The sequence below is a fragment of the Pararge aegeria genome, chromosome 10 (genome assembly GCF_905163445.1).
Source record: "Pararge aegeria chromosome 10, ilParAegt1.1, whole genome shotgun sequence".
Taxonomy (NCBI): domain Eukaryota; kingdom Metazoa; phylum Arthropoda; class Insecta; order Lepidoptera; family Nymphalidae; genus Pararge; species Pararge aegeria.
Genome location: NC_053189.1, coordinates 805,753 through 829,057, shown reverse-complemented (window position 1 = coordinate 829,057; position 23,305 = coordinate 805,753). Strand labels below are relative to the sequence as shown.

At 35.0% G+C, this 23,305-nt stretch overlaps 2 protein-coding genes across 2 annotated transcripts in view; one reads left to right on the top strand and one right to left on the bottom strand.

The window, feature by feature from the left end:
• Positions 1 to 23,305, top strand: part of LOC120626666 (neuropeptide SIFamide receptor-like) — a 174,621-nt gene that overhangs the window by 129,943 nt on the left and 21,373 nt on the right. The window lies entirely within an intron of this gene.
• LOC120626671 (A-kinase anchor protein 14-like) lies at positions 9,103 to 11,236 on the bottom strand. The gene is made up of 2 exons (XM_039894282.1): positions 11,225 to 11,236; positions 9,103 to 9,501 (listed from the first exon to the last, which is right to left on the bottom strand). The coding sequence occupies exons 1-2, from the start codon at positions 11,234 to 11,236 to the stop codon at positions 9,103 to 9,105; spliced, it is 411 nt and encodes a 136-aa protein (XP_039750216.1).

Genomic DNA, 23,305 nt, shown 5'->3' with positions numbered 1-23,305 from the left:
TAACGCTTAAAACATTTTGATTTTTGAAAACGTAGTAGAGAGTAGAGTTATTAAAATGAAAATTGGATTTAAGTACTGAAAAGTACATAGGTAGTATATGTCATACAATCATCACTTCTTCCACAGAAATGAGATAACGCTTAAAACATTTTGATTTTTGAAAACGTAGTAGAGAGTAGAGTTATTAAACTGAAAATTGGATTTAAGTACTGAAAAGTACATAGGTAGTATATGTCATACAATCATCACTTCTTCCACAGAAATGGGAAATGATAATGGGTTAATATCGGGTGGTGATACCAGGTACTGACATGAGCTATTGGGGCATGATGGAGAGGAGTATGTAGTATAGGAGTATGTAGTATGGGGGTGTGAAATAGAGGTGTGTGGAAGATTGGAGCGTGGTGGTAGGACACCACTATTGGCGCTGGCGGTGGCACTGGAGATGGATCTGGTGTTGGAGCTGTGGTGGCTGCTGAGAGCATAGCGAGGACTGCTATCTGTAATAAGAATTATAATTTATAACCTTCAGATAGTTACCATATTTATCTAATGAACAGAACTGAAAAGTTTAACGTCGTTTTTAATTAGTTTATGTTGAAAATAAAACCTAGTTAATATTTTTTTTTATACAACTAGAAGTAAGACCTTGACTGCCATATCACCAGTAGTAGCGGGCTAACCTGTATACAAATCGTAAGCTAAATCTTTCGGATCAAAAAGGTCACCTCACCACTGCGCTTGGGGAAGTCATCGAAAAATGCAAATAAACGTGAGAGTGTTTTTGTTTGTTCATTGCTGTGTCCTTTTTGAGTAGACGTGTACCATACCTGTTAAAAAACTAAAGGTCATCGACATCATATCAACCCATTACCGGCCCACTACAGGGCACGTGTCTCCTCCAACAATGAAAAGGGGTTACGGGGGGGGGGAACGCTGGACCAGTGCGGATTGGTGGACTTCACCTTCGAGGGCATTATGGAGAATTCTCAGGCATGCTGGTTTCCTCACGATGTTTTCCTGCAAGGATATAACTTAGAGGTTCGTCCTGGGATTCGAACTCGCCCCATCGAAAGTGAAGTCGAAGTCTGGGCTATCATCGTTTTTTTAATCTAGGTACTTAAAAATAAAACGAACAGATGGGTAAATCCTTGATTTGGAAATAATTCTCATGAAAAGCTCATAATGTTAAATCACATATCACACAATTGAAACAATACCAATCTTTAAATTCTCCGTCCGGCTTACCCGGTTTTAAGGGACTTTTGCTGCCACGACTGTGATTCAATTAAGAAAGATGGAAAAAAGTAAAAATAATAAACCTTTATTTGGGTAAGTTACACTGGCACTCAAAATATTAGCAAGGGAGGCACTGCAATAGTAAATTTTTTTAGTAATAGTACACTAATTATACACATGTTCCACTAGATTTAGTGTATGTGTGTGTGTGGGGACATAGATATAGATACGTACTACGGGATGGATGTCATAGATCTGATTGAATGAACTCTTCCGTTTGATTGAACTCATTTGCAGTAGCCATGAAGTAATTTTTGTTTTAGTTTACTAATATTATGAATGCGAAAGTGTTTGTTTGTTTGTCCATCCTTAACGCTCCTACAATGCAACCAATCAACTTGATTTTTAGCATAGAGACGGTTAAAAGAACGGAGAGTCCAGAGTACATGGTGGGCATAAAGAAGGTCTCTGACACCAGAGGATAACTGAGTGCGAAACAAAAAAAAACAAAGGCTACTTTTTTATACCTAGAAAAGTAACGGTTCACACAGGATTTGTACAACTTTAATAAAAAAAAAAAAAAATATTTTATCTTATAATTTTAACTAATTAATACAGCATTTCAGGTTCAATCCTTTCTAAATTTTCTCTTGTCTGGACTAGTGGGAGCTCTGGCTAGCAACCACCCACCGATAAATTAGCGATTTAGCGTTCCGGCACGATGTCGCGTAGAAGCCGATAAGGTAGTTTTCCTTAAAATGTCGTTAACCTAACCTAACCTAACCTAAAAAGAAGGTACCGTGCTTTGTATCGAGCGTTTGCCATTTACAACAATCTTGTTAATTGTCGTACGTAGGTTGGCTGGTTGGTAAATATAATGTCGATATTATTTGTGTTAACGCCCGTGCCTCAGAAATCACGTTAAGAGGGAGTATAAAGCAAACTAGCTACTTTTAGATTAGATTTTTAAAGAAGTCCATCAAGTTTGATTTACCCAAAAAAAACATATAAAAACTACATCATATTTCCAAGGGCCCTGATTGAGCGAAAACATAAAAATATGAAACTTTATTGATTAAAAAAATTACGAAATCTTTCAATCCGTTGCATAGTTCAGAGACAATATTTAATTACATAGTTATTATCTAGTTGAATATGAATATTATCTAGTTTTTGATTTTTTTTTTTTTTCATGCTCATCACACGAACATTTTTCCTGTTGTGGGAATCGAACCCACGGCCTTGGACTCAGAAAGCAGGATCGCTGCAAACTGCGCAAATCGGCCGTCAAGATTACGTCAGACGTCTGTGTAGTTTCCCGCTATTTTAAAATAATAATTTGGATTGGTCGTAAGTTTATGCCCTATACTCCACGTCTCTTGACTTATTCGCCAGCTACTGGCAAATATCATAATTCATTAGGATTATTCATTTCCATAATTTTAAGTGTTTCAAAAAATCTACCGGGAGACAGTGCAACATGTTTTTACGCAGTTTGGTTTAGGGTTGGTATCCCCAGAAGCACGCACTCAGGTTTTATGTAATCATTTCATGTATACTGTGCCAAAAAATCCTAGCGTGCGGTGGGCGGTGACTGCCGAGTAGCATTCGGAACTTAACGGACTAGAGCGGGGCATGTGAGGCGCGCGGGTGTTTTTTTTATTTGCTTTATACCCCCTCTTAATCTGTCGGCCCAGGTTATTATTACTAACTTGTGGCAATAGTCGTTAAAGTCCACCAACCCGAATTGGAAAAGCATGGTGATGATGAAATTTTTTACGATATATACTTATAGATCGAATTCAATAATTAATATAATAATTTGAAAGCACTATCACTTGACACCAATTGATGGATTTGTGAAAAATATGTTATTCGTCATTTTGTATCGGCGGCCATCTTTGATGGATTTCTATCACAGATTGTTAAGAACACTAATTCACCTTTCAATAAAAAAAAAACTTTAAAAATCTGTTCATACTTTCGCAACTACGATGCCATAGGCACAGAAACAAACACACATACACACACACAGACACTCCGAACGTATGTATTAGCACCCCATCGTTTAAGCGACGACGTGGCCCGGGGTTAAAAAAATAAATCCCTGTACTTCCTCTGATAATAATAATACATACAAAGACACATTAGACTGAATTTGCGTCAATCGAAAAATTTTCATGTTACAATAATCCAATTTTATCATGAATCCGAACACTTTGAATCAGAATACATTACTCTGTACTCGTATTAAATTTATCCACATTCCGAAGTGGATACTAGTGAATACGCAGAGATGTAATTACTTATGTTTTTATAAGGAGAGCGAGGAGGCAAATTAAATATCGATTTCTAAGATAAATTATCTCATCACATTTCTCGTCTTGTTACGAAAGTTACTTGTTTTATTTTAGCTTGTATGAATATATAATCGAAAATCACGCTTTTTAATTCATATAATTGATAGAAAAGTAATAATTCAAACCTTTTACTATATTATATGTCATCTTCAAGAGACTATAAAAGTCAACTGCTTCTTTAAACATTCTCTGAACGGGTCGGTTTGCTCGTAATCCAGGGTTGGTCTTTTATCTATACTTATAATAAAACTGTAACTGGAAGATTTCTGTACATTTAATATATTTAGAAAATTTTGGCCGGGGGATGCTTTATAATCGATACTGAGTCCAAAACAGATTTTTATAAAATTTTTGTCTTTCTGTCTGTCTGTCTGTCTGTCCGTCTGTCTGTCCGGGCATCACGTGAAAACTACTGAACGGATTCAAATAAAATTTGGTATAGTGGTAGCTGATATTTCGGGTCAACATATAGGCTACTTTTTATCCCGATAAACAATAAGCTTCTCCCGGGAAATTAGATGAAAATTTTTATCAATTTTACTTCGTATCTCCGTTAAATTTGAACCGATTTTAATAACTCTTTTTTTATTTGAAATTGTATACTATCAAGCATGTATTGTGTAATTTTAATGAAGATCGGATAAATATTGAGATAAAGGACATAACTATTCACAGATAACAGCGAGTCGCAAAGCATATGGGACAGCGATCGAATGCATGTGTTAGGAAATAGGGAATTACAGCACTTTATCTATGATAAACCCGATGATTATATTAAATATATCAACAAATAATAGTTTGTATACTCATTGATAATGTATTGAAAATAGAATAAAGGACTTTAGTAAACTGTCAAACAAAAGTATAGGATCTATGGCGGGAGACGCGAGTTGGACAAGTTAGATTGGCGGCAAAGAAAAGGGAGGACGGATTTAAATTAATGAATTGAGAATAGAAGATTAAGTAAAGTATTGTGGATAGAACGTTACAAATTGGGAATAGATGATTTATAATGGAAACGATAAACGTAACGAAATACTGTTGTGGCGGAACAAGAGTTGTATATACTGGTGATGGAGTTGAGATAAGTTGTTAAAAGTTGTTGGTACTATGGTTGTACCTGATGTTGCATCAGATAAGTATATCTCATCCTTTGGGTTATTTATTGGTATCATATATGGAGCCCTAGCATTATTTTACACACACAGTTTATGTAGCAGAGGTTGCTCTATACAAACAACTTGTTCCAAAAGTCCTGATGTTATAAGTGATCATAGTAGTTATGTTTTAACTGTCTTAAAATATGTCTTGTATCAAAGGGCCTAGCGTTATTACATATGATGTTGTAATTGTGTTTATAAGTTGTTTTAATTGATTGAATAAAAGAGCAACGGTAGAGTTTCTTGCCAGTGGTCTTCTCTGCCGAAGACAGCATTCCGAACTGGTAGTAGAGTCATTTGAAGGTAACAAGTAATATGAATTATAGAGAAGCCTAATATACAGTATTAGAGTCAGTCTAGTTGTTTTATTTCACTCCTTGGGAAGTCAGGTTTATCTAGTACTGACCCACAACACTGCTCTAAAGCAGGTTGGTGGGCTTTAATGATGTCTTTTATAAAATGAATACTTTAATATGAGAAACTAGGTATTTAGCTTCAATAATACTGTTAATTAATGAAAGATCTAAGTGCCATCCTGAACATTGTTGGTATTGAAGTGAATAAGTGAATACCTGGGCCTTCCAACCTCTATATTTTTTTAGCATCAGAAGTTGGATCCTATTCATGTCCAATTTATGCCTTTCTCTAATGCAGATTTACTTTTTTTAGAACCATCCCGTCAAATGTGGACATAGTAAAGAATTTGATGTTTTTAATGATGCCTCAACTTTTTGCTGCTATGTGCTGAAACAGAAACACTCTGGAGACAAAGCACCATGCTTGTTGAAATTCTATATAAGGATATGTGGTCCGGAGAACCAATTGATGTGATATTTTTATTTTTTATTTTTATTGTTTCTACTTTGCAAAGATAGTACTTATTATTTGAAACTGGTATGGCCTAGTGGCTCTTTTTTTACTTGGAGTCAAAAATAGATTTGATTTATATTTGTTTTGTTTGTTATAAACCAACTAGTCAAGTTAGCCAAACAGAATGTGTGATAAGTTTGATTAATTTGAATTATCAAGTTTTATTTAATTAATCAGGTTAGCCGAATGGAATTTGTGCTAAGTTTTATTTTATTAGACTGTCCAGGTTAAAATAATTTAACTGGTCAGGTTAGCCGAACGGAATGTGTAATAGATTTTTCTTTTGATTCTTATTTATTACATTGAGCAACTAGTCAGGTTAGCCGAGCTGTTAACTTTTATTTAGGAACTTTTCTATGTACTTCGAGATCGAAGTACTTGTCAGGAAAGCCGAGATAGGAGAGATTATGTAAATTATTTAGAACATATAAAAGAATACACATAAAACAAAACAAAAAAAAAAAACAAAAAAAAAAAAAATTTTGTTGGTAGAATAGAATAGAATATGATTATGTATCAGAACAATACATATAGGGAAAATTACTACTGAATAGCTAAATGAAATAGTTTAGTGTCTATGTTGGATTGTGCGAAGAAAATAATTGGGAGTCAGCTTAAATGTTATGGGTTAGGTTAATAATCTTTCAGTATGATGGTTAGAGAAGTTCTTAAAATTATCTAAGAATAAATACAAATATAAACTAAATTAATGTTGCTGCTGAAAAGGAAAATATATTAGTTGCATTATAAATAATTATATTATACTTAGGTCTACAGTTGTTTAAATTTTCAATTTCTATTTGAAATTTTAATAGTCCTTGTATGATAAATGATTCTGTTAAACGGGTGATTTAATTGATGTTTAGATTGAAATAAAACATTGAATAATAGAAATAACAATTGAACATATACCTTGGCTTTTATGATGAGATGATAAAAAAAAAAGATGTAAACTAATATAAATAATTCCATCTTAGCATTTTTATATTAATTTATTTATATTTATGTTATATATTACTTGACTTGGACAGTGGAAAAAATATGAATATCACCAGTGGGTGATGATGTTGTTGATATCACCAGTGGGTGATGATGTTATTGATATCACTTGAGAGTGATGATGTTGTTGATATCACCAGTGGGTGATGATGTTATTGATATCACTTGAGAGTGATGATGTTGTTGATATCACCAGCGGGTGTTGGTGTTTTGGTATATATTGGTTTGACTATTAGACTGTACCGATTGCATCTGTGACTAAATGAGACTAACAATGCAAATAACAGAATTGAGGAGAAATACAATTATGTGTATATTTTGATAAAGTTTGACTAGAGGCAAATGGATAAATTGTTTGAGATTTATATTGAGATGGAAATATTTGGATTGTGATTTTACATGTTAAAATGTACAAGATAAATGAAAATGAGTATTTTTGATTTACATTGTTGAAAATTAATCATTTTTTTTACTTTGATAGAAGTATTACATTGTTATAATTTGTTAAATGGTGTGGAATTTTGATGAAAATTTTGTTTTGGTCTCTTTCACTTTAATTATGAAATGTTATGATTATGCCTATCTTTTGATAAAATATTGTGTACAGTTTATTGATAAAAGTGTATACAGAATGTAACTGATTTGATGTTTTTTTATGCTTATATACCATGAACTAATTTTATAGAGGTGTACATAAGATGATGTACTTATAAGGATGTTCTTTGAACCTAAAGACTTATGATACAATACATATACCTAAAAAGAATAACCCTATGTACTTCGAGAACGAAGTACTTGTCAGAATGGCCGTGTTAGGAAATAGGGAATTACAGCACTTTATCTATGATAAACCCGATGATTATATTAAATATATCAACAAATAATAGTTTGTATACTCATTGATAATGTATTGAAAATAGAATAAAGGACTTTAGTAAACTGTCAAACAAAAGTATAGGATCTATGGCGGGAGACGCGAGTTGGACAAGTTAGATTGGCGGCAAAGAAAAGGGAGGACGGATTTAAATTAATGAATTGAGAATAGAAGATTAAGTAAAGTATTGTGGATAGAACGTTACAAATTGGGAATAGATGATTTATAATGGAAACGATAAACGTAACGAAATACTGTTGTGGCGGAACAAGAGTTGTATATACTGGTGATGGAGTTGAGATAAGTTGTTAAAAGTTGTTGGTACTATGGTTGTACCTGATGTTGCATCAGATAAGTATATCTCATCCTTTGGGTTATTTATTGGTATCATATATGGAGCCCTAGCATTATTTTACACACACAGTTTATGTAGCAGAGGTTGCTCTATACAAACAACTTGTTCCAAAAGTCCTGATGTTATAAGTGATCATAGTAGTTATGTTTTAACTGTCTTAAAATATGTCTTGTATCAAAGGGCCTAGCGTTATTACATATGATGTTGTAATTGTGTTTATAAGTTGTTTTAATTGATTGAATAAAAGAGCAACGGTAGAGTTTCTTGCCAGTGGTCTTCTCTGCCGAAGACAGCATTCCGAACTGGTAGTAGAGTCATTTGAAGGTAACAAGTAATATGAATTATAGAGAAGCCTAATATACAGTATTAGAGTCAGTCTAGTTGTTTTATTTCACTCCTTGGGAAGTCAGGTTTATCTAGTACTGACCCACAACACTGCTCTAAAGCAGGTTGGTGGGCTTTAATGATGTCTTTTATAAAATGAATACTTTAATATGAGAAACTAGGTATTTAGCTTCAATAATACTGTTAATTAATGAAAGATCTAAGTGCCATCCTGAACATTGTTGGTATTGAAGTGAATAAGTGAATACCTGGGCCTTCCAACCTCTATATTTTTTTAGCACATGCGTACCACCCTACTTATATTATAAATGCGAAAGTTTGTGAGTAATGATGTATGGATGGATGGATGTATGTATGGATGGATGGATTGACATGTTTAAAGTAATCATTATTACCTACAAAAAAGTCTGGGAGGCTAAATGCCTAATTGTTTGCAAAACCGATTTTTGTTATAATTTGTCAATCAAAACACGGGTACAATCTTAAGATGGTGACGTTCCTATCAGATCCAAATAAATAATATTTTATCTTTAAATTATTCAAATTGGACTATCGTTTAGACGTTACTACGGGTATAGAAATGCTAAAAGATATTAAATCCGATAATAACCGATTTGATGCAGACGAAGTTGCGCGGGTCAGCTAGTCTTTAATAGGGTTGTCATAAGAAAACAATTCTCATCATAATAAAAATAAATATGCTGCTTTGGATGTCATATTTTTACAGGATGATTCCTTATGAAGGGTTGAAGGGTGCATAAGTACAACAGTATTTCGTAATTCCGTTACACATTGTATATATCAGGTTAAGCAGTTTTGAAGATAGGTACTCAATAAATAAAATTCAAATCAAAGGAAGGTCAACAATTTATTCTAAAGGATCGTAAACTATATCAACACTTAGTGGACGGCAACAAGAGGGATGGTTTTGATTGGGGCGTGATGAACGATTGAGCTGCTGTGCGCGATCGCGGCCGGGGCGGTCTTGATGACAACTGGGGCAGCGTGGACCACCGGGGCAGCGTGGATGATTGGGGCAGAGTGAACAATTGGGGCAGCGTGAACTACTGAGGTCTTAACCACGGGGACAGCAGCTACGATAGGTGTGTGGACTGTGTGGACAACTGGGGATCCGTGGTTGACAAGTTGGCTGCTCTTGGTGATGGTGGTCTTAGACGCCACCACTGGGACTGCTGCGTGGACTACAGGGGCGGCGTGGACCGTGGCTACCACGGGTTGGTGGGCCACCAGGAGGCCAGGAGCCGCGGCGGCGCAGGCTAGCACAGCGATGAATACTACCTGTAGAATAAACAGAACACCGTTTTCATTATTGAATTAGGTAGCGTAGCTATTTGTATATTATTTAACGATTCAACTTTTTTTAGTAAAAAAAAGGTTCAATACGTAGCCCACACATAGTGCTCCTCCTTAGAAACAAAACAGTTTATGTAAGGTATTAAATAAAATTGGATGCTTATTAAAAATCTGATTTAGAATATATTCTAGCTATATAAATTATCTAACTACGCTAAATAGACAGGTCTTGAAGTATTGTATATCCTTTTCTAAGGAACACAGTGTGAAAATAAATTTTTACACCGTATTACGTTAAAAACAAAACTGCCAAAAAGCTGCCATCTTTAAATAACATTAGTTTAATATGGCAGCGGTTAAACTGATACATCGTACTGGAATGCTTAATCGCTTGGCGGCACGTCTTTGTCGATAGGGCGGTAACTAGCAACGACCTAAGAGCCTCCCCGATCCCTGAATTGCCCGCCGGGAATCGAACTAGGGACGTGGATAAACGCTAGTGGATTGAACACTGCGACCACAGCGAATTATCATTGTGCCAGGGAGGTCGTCAAATTTTAGTTTACTTCAGAGGTTTTTGTACAAACTAATTGTCGCCATTATTTCCGTTCAAACAAGCAAACAAATTTGATTTCAGTTCACTTATATCTATACGCAGATGATGTTGATCTTTGAAGTTCCGAATCAAGTTTTAGATTTTGCGGTTTTAATTTTTTTATTTAAAAACATTGAAGGTTTCAAATGAAAATATATTTCTCGTCTCATTTTATTCGATCCTTATTTTCGCTGATCGTATGATATCTGAAACCGTAGTTCTGATTTTAGTGGCGATTAAATTTTAGTTACATTGTTACAAAGTTTTAATAGTTATGGAGCAATTATTTCAATAAGTAATTGTAAGAAGGAAAGTTTATTTTACATTACACTCAGATTTAAAATAAAGCATTAAAATGACAGTTTTCTCGAAATTTCTAAAACAGTTTAAGAAATATTAAATTTGTAAATAAAATCAAGCTTTTTAACAAAAAAAAAATTCTTATTTCACGTCCATACTAAATAGGAAATAGAAATACTGGATTTGAATATTTCTAGATTGAACAAAGACTTCGTAATAAATTAAATTAAAGGATCGTTTTTGAATATAGCTTTGGGAAATGTAAAATGGCACTAATTATCTTTATTTCACGAAGTATGTTTATGTAAAAATGCTTGTCTTTTTTCTAATTACAATAGATGACATTATATAATTTGTGATAGTGGGGAACCAGCGCTATATAGAAAGCAAAACTTCCTAGGATATGCAAGGAACACGTTCTAAAACACCGCCCTTCTTCCACCAACCCGAGGGGCATGTGTTAAGCCTAATACACCTGTAATTTCATCGGCAACTACTTCCTTAAGACCGGAATACAGCATTGTTGCTTAGCGGAAGGAATAATCATGGCGGTATTACTTCCCGGGCGAGCTCGATTAAAATAAGCTCACAACCATTCTTGCAATCTATACTGGGAATTATCGTTCTTATTGATGTACTGAAGGTTCAGATCCGTTTGTCGAATCCATCCCACATTTAAGATCAGTTATCTCAAAGAAAGCTTTGAACATGTCGTCATAAGCTTTATGTATTGATCTGAATGATAAATTACTTTTGAGTTAACCCATGTAAAATTTGCTCACCCTCGACCCTCTTAGTGAAAATTCAACTTACGAGTCCCTGCATGTTGCTAGTTGTTGTTGGAGATTGTTGTTGGTGTTGTTGTCGGATCGAGCTCGCCGAATTCTCTAACAACCGGAGCGCGGCGGGCGGTATTTATACCGGCCGCCGAAACTTTACAATGGGCGCCATGTACTTGACGAATATAATTAATGGAGTTGCGAAGTGGGAGCTTATTTGGAGGAGGTGTAATACTAAAATGCATTATTGAAGTTACTACATTAATTAGGTGCATGAATGACATGTTACGTATTGTGAATATCACCAGAATTTTCGGAGAAAATAAGACAAAATAGCTTTCATTTACTGTCGAGTATAGGACTAAAACGATAATGCTGACATTTGTAAAATAATAAGAAGTAAAAATAACAACTATCTGTTTTATGTTTGAATAAAATAAAGTAATCGTTTCCGTTTGATACAACTAATTATTGAAAATGGTTTTTAACATATTTTATAAACCGAAAGAACAAAAAAACATTTTCCGTTTTAATAATATCAAATATCGCAAGCTCAAGTAAAGCAATGCCACATCCAAAGATCCAATCTTTCTCCTTCATAAGTGCTTGATGTTTTTTAATTCGGAACGTATGAATATCTTTTATTATATGTACGAGAAATGTATACAAATAAGTAAAGTTAATCTGTATGTTTGTGATTTCATAATAACTACTACTTATTGAGCTAATATTTTTATCTAAACGATAGCTTCATCCTAACTATGTATATCTATCTGTCTTTATTCAGAAAACGTGAACCAATTTTGATGGAACTTAAAGAAACAATAGGATAAGATACTTTATGAGGCTATTTTGCATACAGTGTTTACTAGTAGCAGAGCTTTTTGTGACAGCTATTCCGAGGAAGTATGAATGAATGATTATTCTTTATAGTTCACACACATATAGTGCATAAATCAGAAAGCAATAACAAAAGAAGTCACGCTTTTTAATACCGCCTAGCAGCATTGCTGTATTACGGTTTAAAATGCGTTTCTGATGGTGTACTTCATGTGCCTGTAGCACATGAAGTTTTACACATGTCGACGGAATCGTTGGTAGAGTCACTACAAATCGACAAACTGGACGTTTCTAAACTGCCTATTAGGCTTACTTGATCTTCTTCTTTCTTCTTCTTTCTCTGGGCTTGTCTCCGCACTTGGTCGGCCGGGACCTTCCGTTGTACGTAGTGCCACTGGTACAGCTCCCCGCTGGGTCACTCCAGCCAGCCGAGCTCGCTCCAGAAGCTTATCAGGCCTCCAAGGTCGCCAAGTGTTACTACAAGGCTTACGTGATATAAATTCAAAATACATGAATTTTGCATCTGATTCATGGACACAGGGTGGACAAGGGGTTGCTTGCACGCCCTGAGAAGTGTTGCTCTGTTTATAAACGATGGTTTTCCAATTACCATGAGATGGGCTATTTGCCTGGTCCTTTTATTATTACTGTATAAAATACAGAGTGTATAGAGCTAGCTCGCATTGTGGTGACAGATGAAGAGTAAACTTGCTGGCATAGCTTGGAAAATTAAGCACTTCGCGACGGGAGAAGTATTTGTATGTTACAACTGGCTGCAATCTCACCTGTAGCCTTAATAAAAGATTTGCTAACTCACAATCGAAGATTCGTTTTGGCAATCAGCTTAAAAAGGCGGACTGCTTAAGCATTTCCTACCAGCACACCTTCGGAGTGCAAGAGTGTGGGCAAAAAATTATTTAAAAAATAAAGGAAAAAAAAACTTAGATAAAAGCAGGCGTTACTTTGCGGAAATCCATGGTGTATTATAAAAACTAACTATGACAATTCAATTCATTATTTAATGAAAACTTAAAACATTTCAATTCATTATGAAAACTCAATGAATTATAATTAATTGTGAAGTCAACATCTCTTGAGGATGCTCCGGTTTCGGAGCGAAACGTGCGTAGTGCGTACATTGCCGAAGATCTGTCTGTTGTGAAGTATAAGGATTGAAAAAATTATAAATAACACCATACAGATTCTCCTGTTTTTCGCGGAGTATAGCAAATTAATTTCATAATGAAAAAAAATCGTCGTTGAATGATAATAGTAAAAAACACTGCGAGGACGAAGTCGCGGCAAGCTGCTCGTGTATTTTTAAAACGTGATTTCGTACAAGTAGGCTGATGCCAAGTTCACTCTGTCAAGTTGAGCTGACGTAACACGCATTACCGTGTACTCGAAATCGAACCTTGAAATAAAATCTAATTAGAATATCATAATTATATGCAACCGGCTCTTGCCCTAGGCTTCGGCTTGCATAAACCTACTATAAAAAACAAACAAACTAACAAAACAAACAAACCTACATACCGTACATATATAAAACGTGTACCTAAATGAAAACCGAAATAATACGTCACAGACTTTAGAGGTAAATTATGTATCGTCTCTGAGACTTATCTGTGAAACGGAAAACCTAATAGTTTTTAAGAAAACCACTGCCATAGTTTTTCGAACGAACGAATCGAGCCCACATCCTTGGACTCGAAAGCAGGGACGCTGCCCATTGTGCCAATCGGCCGACACCTGATGCCAGTGATGCCCTATGATTATGATCCCAAAACATGCTCGCTAACTATGAGCCTCATAAGAAGGCTCAAAGTCACTGAGAGGGCGATGGAGAGCTTTGCTCGGATTAGAGATACTCCGTGATCAAATCAGAAATGAGGAGATCCGTAGAAGAACCATAGTTATCGACATAGCTGACGTTGACGTTGAGGTCCCAAGGTGCTGGAATGGCAGCCCCGGACTGGTAAAGGCAGCGTTGGTTGAACCCCAACGAGGTGGACAGACGATATTAAGTGCGTCGCTTGTAGCCGCTGGATCCAAGCTGCACAAAACCGATGTAATTGAAACTTCCTGCAAAAGACCTATGCAGCAGTTGAGTCTGTCGGTTGATACGATGATTTTTTATTTTTTATAATTTTATTTTAACTTAGTACATAAACATAGATGTTAAGCATAAAACATAATCTACATATCATGCCAAGTTTGGCGTGCAAAATCATTAGGATGATTAGAAAATGCAGTAAATTTCAATTATAATTTGGTTCACACAGTATTTAATAACTAGTCGCAGTCGTAGTAATCGTAAACTAAAAGGGAAGGACGTTTAATCAACATCAACATGTTAAAAATAATCGATAAATTACTACCACATATTTTACAAAAACTACGATTAATGCAATTAAAAATCAATACAAAATTACGATTATAATCTCTCCATCAAATATGACCTTATATGAAAAAAGAAATACAACTAAAGACACGTTTAATATTCTGTTTTTTGATAGCGTTGACTGTTCTCTCTGATAAGAGATGACAGATTGAATTAATTTTGTCATTACGTGTACCGAGTTGCTTTTACTTTCAGTGCCATTAGTTCGAGTTTACACGACGTACGTACACAGTCACGAGGTGTGACAAAGTTTATTTTGTTACACGACTGCTCAAGAAGGAGTGAAATGTTTTTTATGTTCTGGTTATGTACTTGATTTTATTTAAGCCATCATAACTTCTAAATGCCTGAATAGATGTTTATTTATGAGGTGTCATAAGAATCCTTGCATGATTCAAGCGACATAAGCTTTATGGCGCTATTATAAAATGAGGATTCGAATAGGGTTAACTTTTTAGATAGCCATGTTTTTTTTATTCCAAAGTTTTCATTCAATTTAGGTACATTGTGTAACAAATAACTTTACTTTAATCCATTCATTGCCTTTGCCTGTGTTTCAGTCTGGTAATATTTAGAGTACCAATAAAATATATTAATATTTGTGGACAGTAAAAAAAGTAATACGAATAAGTAATACCTACGTAGCTTAAACCTTTATATCTTTAAACCACGCTCTTACGAAAAATTTCTTATGATTAAAATCGTATAATTACTTTCTCGAAAATCTTTGTCGCTTGCAAGTTTTGCAATTTCTTGCTAATGGTACGGTAACTTTAAACTAACGAGTAAATCGGCTAAAATTCTTTATAACCAACATGATGGCAAAATGTTTTATAGAGATGTAAGTTTATTATTGACATTTTCCTTCGCATACTATATAACGAACATGGAAATAATGACTTTTGGTATATCTGTGGGTTTTTTTGAATAGTTCCTAGTAATTGACAGACCAAGCAGATGGCCCACAAACGCCTATAAAAATTTCTTCAACTTTAACTTCAATCATTTCTCAACACTTCACAGGGCATGCAAGGAACACCTCCCGCAACGTACCGCCCTGTGCTTTTTAACGTAAGGCATGGATGCCTCTTGCGCCTGGAATTACACCGGCAACCAATTCCTTCAGAACGGAACAATGCTGGTTAGCAGCAGAAATAAGCACGGCGGTACTTCACCGGACGAGCTCTGTCATAAAAAGCTCTATTAAAATAACAAACTACGTCTGTGTTGTCGTAACGCTATTATATTATCATCAGGTGGTAGTCAACAGACTGACATGACGTTTCCAAAGTGCTTATGTTAGGCCTACTTAAAATGAAATGTTGAAATGAGTTTATTGTCTTCAGTCTCACTTCTAAGAATAGGGATTCTTAAACATCATAAGCTTATGATGCTTATGATGGCACTCAATTAGTGTGAGGGGAAGAAAAATATGTTTTTTGTCAACCACATTTAGACAAGATGCGAAAGGTGCATAACTTTGTGGGGTTGAGTATACGCTTTTACAACCTGATTCCTAATGTAAATTCTAGACCTACCAATGCAAACAATTAAAAAAATGTGTGAAAACACATCTCGTACTGCAAGGTTAGTATACATTTGATGAATTTCTTAATGACAAGGTAGATTGAAAGCAGCCAGCTTGGCTCTCATCTCCCGCAAGATAGAAAAATGATTGTATATGTTGATGATGGAAGAGATCAACTACTGAGTTTCTGACCGGATCTTCTTAGTAGCATCTGTTTTCCCGGCCGATGGTAGAGTCACGACAAACAGACATACTTGTCGCTTCAAAAGTGCTTATAAAGTAAGCCTACTTGAAAAAAAAATATATATAATATAAAATATATATAAAACTTAGTACCTCTACCTACTTGTGAGAAACCTTTAACTTACTTACAACGTCCTTAAGAATGTTGTTCTTCCGGTATGAAATTATAATTAAATATAATTTTTTCGGCAACTTCCATGTTTCCGGTTAAGCAATATGATTATACGTTATAATAAACTCACGTTATAAAATGCTATTTAAGTAAGTGTATCTCGAATTCTTTTCTGCTACTGGTACTTTTCTTTTCCCTAGTACGTGTTTACCAAATTATAAAATATATAAATTTAAAATTTAAAACCCTCGACTTTCATTTTAGTGCACATTTTTCCATTAGTCAGGCCCTTTCATTTGATATTCATATTGTGGGAGTTGTGACAATAAAAAATGTTATTCGCCATCTTGGATTTGAATTTTGTCGTAGTATATAGTAGTATTATACAGGTCAAGCACTTTTATATGATACCCATATTGAGGGAGATGTGAAAAAAAACTAGACACTAAAAATTCATGTTCATCTCACAAACATTTTCCATTTGTGGGAATCGAACCCACGGCTTTGAACCCAAAAAGCAGGTTCGCTGCCCACCGCGCCAATCGACCGTCAAACACCTCATCCACATCGGCCTAGTAGCCCGAGGCAAATAATTAAGTAAACGTTTCCACGTCATTCCAGGTAACAGACAACAAATTGTAGGCAGTACAACAATTACTGTCTACATTAAGAGTTGATTGCGAAATATAAATTCATTGTTGCGGATCGTCCAGTGACGGGAGGATTTTTAATGATGTAGCATTGCGTGGACGCTGTTACTCGACGACCTTGATAAAACAATAATTCGTCATCAGCTTGATTAAAATTCCACTTTGGGACAACAGTTATATCCCTTACCCCACAGAACTAAGAATATACAGAACCCTCATTCAGCCATTATTGCATGCATTATTTAATGCATTGTGTCCAAAAACAGTGGAAACGGAATGTTGCTAGCTAACAAACTTTTCTTGTTTTCCCCATTTTATGGTTAACGTTTAGAACATTAGAGGTGAAATAATTACTGCCAACTGCCAAGTGGACTTAAGCACCTAACCGCCTATTCGAGAAACACTGCTAAAGTGGAGTGGTGTTGATGCTTCCATATTAGTGTCGTGTACACGGTTTCTGTATGTTTTTGATTGTTAATAATTGAGGGATGGTGAGCACATGTCAGCAATGCTTCTTGGTGGGCTTCGGTAATAACTAATTTCAAGGAATATTTGAACAATACACACATAACCACACATGCATACACACAAAGGCACACAAACACACACACACACATAATAGTCACAAAAGAACAGCCACCAGTCTGATTTCTTGAGCCCTTCTTTGAGATAGGAAGCCTATGTGAACTATGACGTTAATATTGTTGAGGATAATATTAAAAAACAAAGGAATATATTTAAATAAAAGATTTAGTTTCACAAACACAAAAAATAATATAAATGTATAGTTGTACCCTGCCACGCTTCGCTGTGGCACATTGAGAAAAATAGATAAAAACAATCCTTGATGCGTATTACATATCATGCTAAAATTTCAGCCCGATAATTGCAGAACTTTTTGAGTTTTTGAAGCGTACACAAACCAACACAACATTTCTATATATATGTGTTTTAGCACTAAAGATGTCCCTCCTACTTCCAGAGGCAACCAGTATTATTTGGAAATTATAGATAGTTGCAATCATTGACTGCAAATCTTACATAGACTCTTCCGCACTTAAACTTATAGTAGTAGTACCTATTAAAGCATTTTGTGGCCAAGCTTGTCCAGGAAAGTCCCTACTTCCCCTATTTAAGCTGCTAAGCTGCGTTCCAGTCCGAAGGGTGTCATTTCATAGGATGTGTTCCTTGCATGGCATTCAAAATGTTCCTCTGTTTATGTAACAAATTATGGTTTTTCACTAACCATTAGGTTACCACAGCTTGGTCCATCATTTATTACTATAAAAAAACCTTTAGGATGTTATCAACCATTAAAATTATATAAATAATTTTAACGCCCCCACAGTCTCCTCTAGGGCTAAAATTGTTCGAAATCTGATGACCTTAATTTAACAAACATGAAACTTTTATTAAATTTTAAGCTTGTGGGAATTTTAGATTCAAATTTTCATTTTTTTTCATTAGCACCCCCGTAACCGATTTTGTGATTTAAACTTCATTCAATACATTCTTATTTGTAAAATTCAAAATTTAGTTTTTTATGACTTTTTCTAATCATTAACGCCCCCGCTATACACTTCGGACATTTAACACATAAAAAAGTTAAGTTAATAGCCTATCCATTAAGTTAATGTATCCTCTACATGGATGCAAAATTTCAATTCAATCGGATGTATAGTTTAATAGTTTTAACGGAACAACCGTAAAAAACTCTATAGATTTATATATTAGTATAGATTAAAAGACAACTACTACAGATATATTTTCTTAAACGATTGTGATGTAGTATTTAAACGTGTCTTTGACTGACGCCAGAATAATAAATTAATAAAATATGTAAATTAAAATCGTTAATGTCGCCAACATCCAGCAGTCTATCACACATACGCGCGACTGAGATTAGAGATAGTACTGTCGCAAAAAAAAAATGGAATAGGTCTTGGTCAGGCCACAGGGTAATCATATTACTAAATGGGCTAACAATTTCAACTATTATGAGTGATGAATGGTTATATATTGGTGTCAATTCTGTTGTAAATAAATCTATTAACTAAATTAAAAATACAACTCTAAGTATTGCTGTCCTTTTCACACTGAGACGTGGTGATTTAATTTCAAACATTATTATAGCACAGTAAATATATATATATTGTATCTGTGACTATAGGCACAATTACTTCTCTTAGTACCATACCTACTAATTCGAAATAAGAATTTATTGAACGAATTTTTGGAAACGTTCAAACAACCCAGTACCAAGCCGATTTGCATGCTATGTTCGCACAGAGAAGGCACAATTGCATACACATGCCAAATACTGTTATACTTTATATTAGAATAAGCAGTTGATTGTCAGTTTTACGAACTAAATAAATAAAAAAAAAACATATCTTTTTTTCAAACTAATATTTATAGTTAATTAATTTAATACATAGTGAGATAGCTATGGTTTTATGTACCATCGAGCTGGACTGAGGCAGTGGAAGAGCAATGGAGCTTACGCATAGTTTATGAACTTCTCCTTGTCGCCGACGCTATTGCTAACGGTACATGTTACTCCACGTCTTAAGTCGTGTTCATGACGTGGGTGCTACCGTCCGTTAGAATAGGTTTTGATAAGAAGAGGGGTATTACCTACTAACAAAACAATAACTATTATTATTGTTTTGTTAATGCTAACATTTTTTTTAAAACGCAAATATAATTTTTATTATTTAGTGTTCGTAATCAGGAGTGTGTATGTTACGAGCGTGTTTTATGAAATAGAAACAAACAAAAACTTTTTAACAATTAAATATTTATTGACAAAAAATTAAATTAATGTAAAGCATAGTAGGATAGCGAGTTGAGGACGGGTAAAGTCTCGTGGACAGTAGAGCTATGGTGGGTTATAGCGGAAGTGGGGGCCTTGTATGACACCACTGGGGCTGAGTGGACCAGCAGTGGAGAGTAAGAATGAACCACTGGGGATAGGGATCCATGGTTTATATACTGACTGCTCTTAGTCGATGTGGTTTTTGCTAACGGTACATGGTACTCCACTTCATGGGTCATGTATAAGGGTGTGTGCAAGACGTGGGTGCTGCCGTGGTCTACCGTCTGGGTGCTGTGGGTGAGAGTAGATTTGGCTAAGGGGACCACTGGGGTGTGCAAGACATGGGTGCTGCCATGGTCGACGGTTTGGCTGCTGCTGGTAAGAGTGGATTTCGATAGGGGCACGTAGGTGTTGTACGCCAGGTTTCCTGGTGCAGCAGCTGCGATTGCCAAGATGGCGCTGATGATGATCTGAAAAAATAGCCATTGATTTATTTACCATACCTCACTAGAGCTGTTAGAGTTTATCTTTCAATGCCTTGAATGATATATCCTTATTAATATTATAGATGCAAAAGTTTTGTTTGTTTGTCCTTCCTTTACGCTCTAACTAAGCAGCCAATGAACTTGATGTTTGACACAGGTCAAAAGTTGAAACGATGCAAAGTAGCATAGGCTACTTTTTATCCCAGTAAATTCACTGTTTCCCGCGGAATTTGTAAAAACAGTAATAAACACGGACGAAAAATCACAACAGCTTGTAGACAATAAGTACTTAGTGCAACTATTACTTTACAAGGACCCACTTACAAACGATATGGCACACGTGTTTTTTTAATCTTACATCAAAATTGGTTGACCACTTTTTTGATGTAAGATTTAAAAAAAAAATATTTAAATGCAATTTCAAAAGAAGTTGATGATTTGATGCAAATTAATATCAACTAGACAGAGTTGGTTACGAAATTACCAGCAGCTCCTCACAATATGATTTCGAAAACATTTGTTTTCCTTATAGGATACATGAAATCCATTTAAAGCCGAACGCTGATATATGATTTTTAATTAAGAAGTAAACCAAATAAATTTACCAATAATAGTTAGAATTCTAAAAGTCTGTTACGGCCCAGATACATTATTGTAAAATTTTTTGATTACCTTATTATAATTATTTATTTTTGATACCAATATTAAAATCGATTAGAACCCCAATTGTATTTTAAAAATTTATCTAACGGTAACTTAAATACAATACCAGTCTTAAGTTATATTTTTCAATCCACTTTTTATTTTTAAAATAAAAAGTTATGCGCATTAGTAAAAAAATCCCTATTTACAAAATCACGCAGCAATGGTTCAACCCGATGAACCATTGCTGCGTGAAATTATACTAATTTAGCAAAACATCAAATCACACACTTGTTAACATAATCATCCCTTAATATTATAAATGGGAATTTACTTATATTAAGGGAACTTGATTGCACAAAAAATCTCCAAAATTTTATTTTTAAACTGTTTTTTATCAAACGTGTCTTCATCTTTGCGTCGTACACTGAATGCAACTTACAATTTTTTGCATTTTTGGAATTTCCGTGTCACGTCTGGTGTCCAACTGATGAACTTCAGGACGAGAGTAACCTTTTTATATGTTGTCCAAAATTCACTGCCCCAGATTGCACCCGGCGTTCTCGAGGACTTCTTGTGATAATAAATCGTTTTGCACACTCGTTACGTCATACATCAGATATTGGTAGTTTAGCATACGATCACATGTGTCGTGTGTTAAATTTCGCTATCGAGTCAAATGATCAATTATATATTTAATTAAGTAGGCATACGCCCAATAACCGTTTCATAAATTATTTTTTTTAGGATTTGTTTTGAACAAAAATAGGCGGCTTTAATAAGCGGTTGTAGCTATGATAGCTCAGTGCTTAGGACTTCGGCTTCACTTTTGGGGCGCCGAGTTCGAATCCCAGCATGCACCTTTAACTTTTCTAAGTTATATGCGATTTAGGCCATTAAAAATCACTTGCTTCAACGGTGAAGGAAAACATCGTGAGGAAACCTGCATGACTAAGAGTTCTCCATTATGTTCTCAAAGGCATGTGGAATCCACCAATCCCCATTGGGCCAGTATTGTGGACTACGGCCTAAGCCATTCTTATTGTGGGAAGAGATCCCTGCCCTGTATTGGGCCAGAAAGGGGTTCATATGATGATGCTGATGATAATCAATACGCATAGGAAAATAACGATTAGTTTTGAAGACACCGTTAATCAATAAAAGAACAAGTTGTTCACTGAATAACTTAATAGAGTACTTTAATTACATTTTTATTCACTTGAGTAGGTACATAGAAAAACGTTATTATTTAGCTATATATTATATTCATTAATTTCGGGTGTTTTGTGGTTTGGTTTAGTGAATTACATAAAATTCTTCTTCTGGAGCCTCTTCGTTATTCGTCTCTCTCGTTGGCCGTCATGTAGTCATATAATTTTCGGTCTTTTGCCAAAAAAAAAAATTGTTCTACGATAGCTATCCCAGTCCATTGACTTAACAAAATTAAGGTTAGTTTGCTATACATACTCCGCAAAAGGCAAGAAAATCTGTTTGGTGTAATTTATAATTTCTTCAATTCTTATACTCCACACCAAACAGATCTTCGGATATGTAATCTCTACCCTCGTTTCGCTCCGAAACCGGAGCATCCTCAGGAGATGTTTTGACATCACAATGAATAATTGCTAAGATGCGCCGGTTTCGGAGCGGTGTGGTTTACACATTCTCCTACTTTTCGCGGAGTATAGCAAATTAAGCTTGATTTTCATAATATATCATGGACTTCCGCAAAGTAACACCTGCTTCTATCTATTCAATATTTAAATTTTTCTGCATTGATAGTCAAAATTAGATCTCTGTTTTTACCGATTATTTCGTAGGACTTCATCGTTTCTTATTTACATAAAATTAAAACCTCTAAGTCAAACACTCGTTCAACTGAATTGTGTCACTAACAAACTTAGCTTTGAAGTAAATCTGTCTAAACTTGGAGAGTCTTGACCTCCTCCATTTATACTGTAGACGATTTATCAGCTTGAGACAAATACAATGCTTTCTGATTGGCTGAAATAAGCAAATACGCAGTTTTTTTTTTGATATTTGTTGCGCGATTACTCCGCCAATTATACACTCTACACACTCGCCAATTATGCTCTTAAGTTGTTTTACAAAGTCGGTACTTTATTGTATTATTTTGGCTTAGAGTTTTCGTCCCCAGACTCTTTCGCCCCCGGGCCTGTCCACCCACTTATGAAAACGACCCTGAGGTAACGATTCAAAGCTCTAATTATAATAACGTACTATAACGCGTGTCTTAAAGCCTTGGTAAGGCTCATGTAACTATTAAACCGATTAACATAATCGCTTACAGTTTGCCTAAACAAACAGGATAATGAACGCAATCACATAATTATCTGATTGGATAATTGCTGTTATTATATTAATGTTTCGAC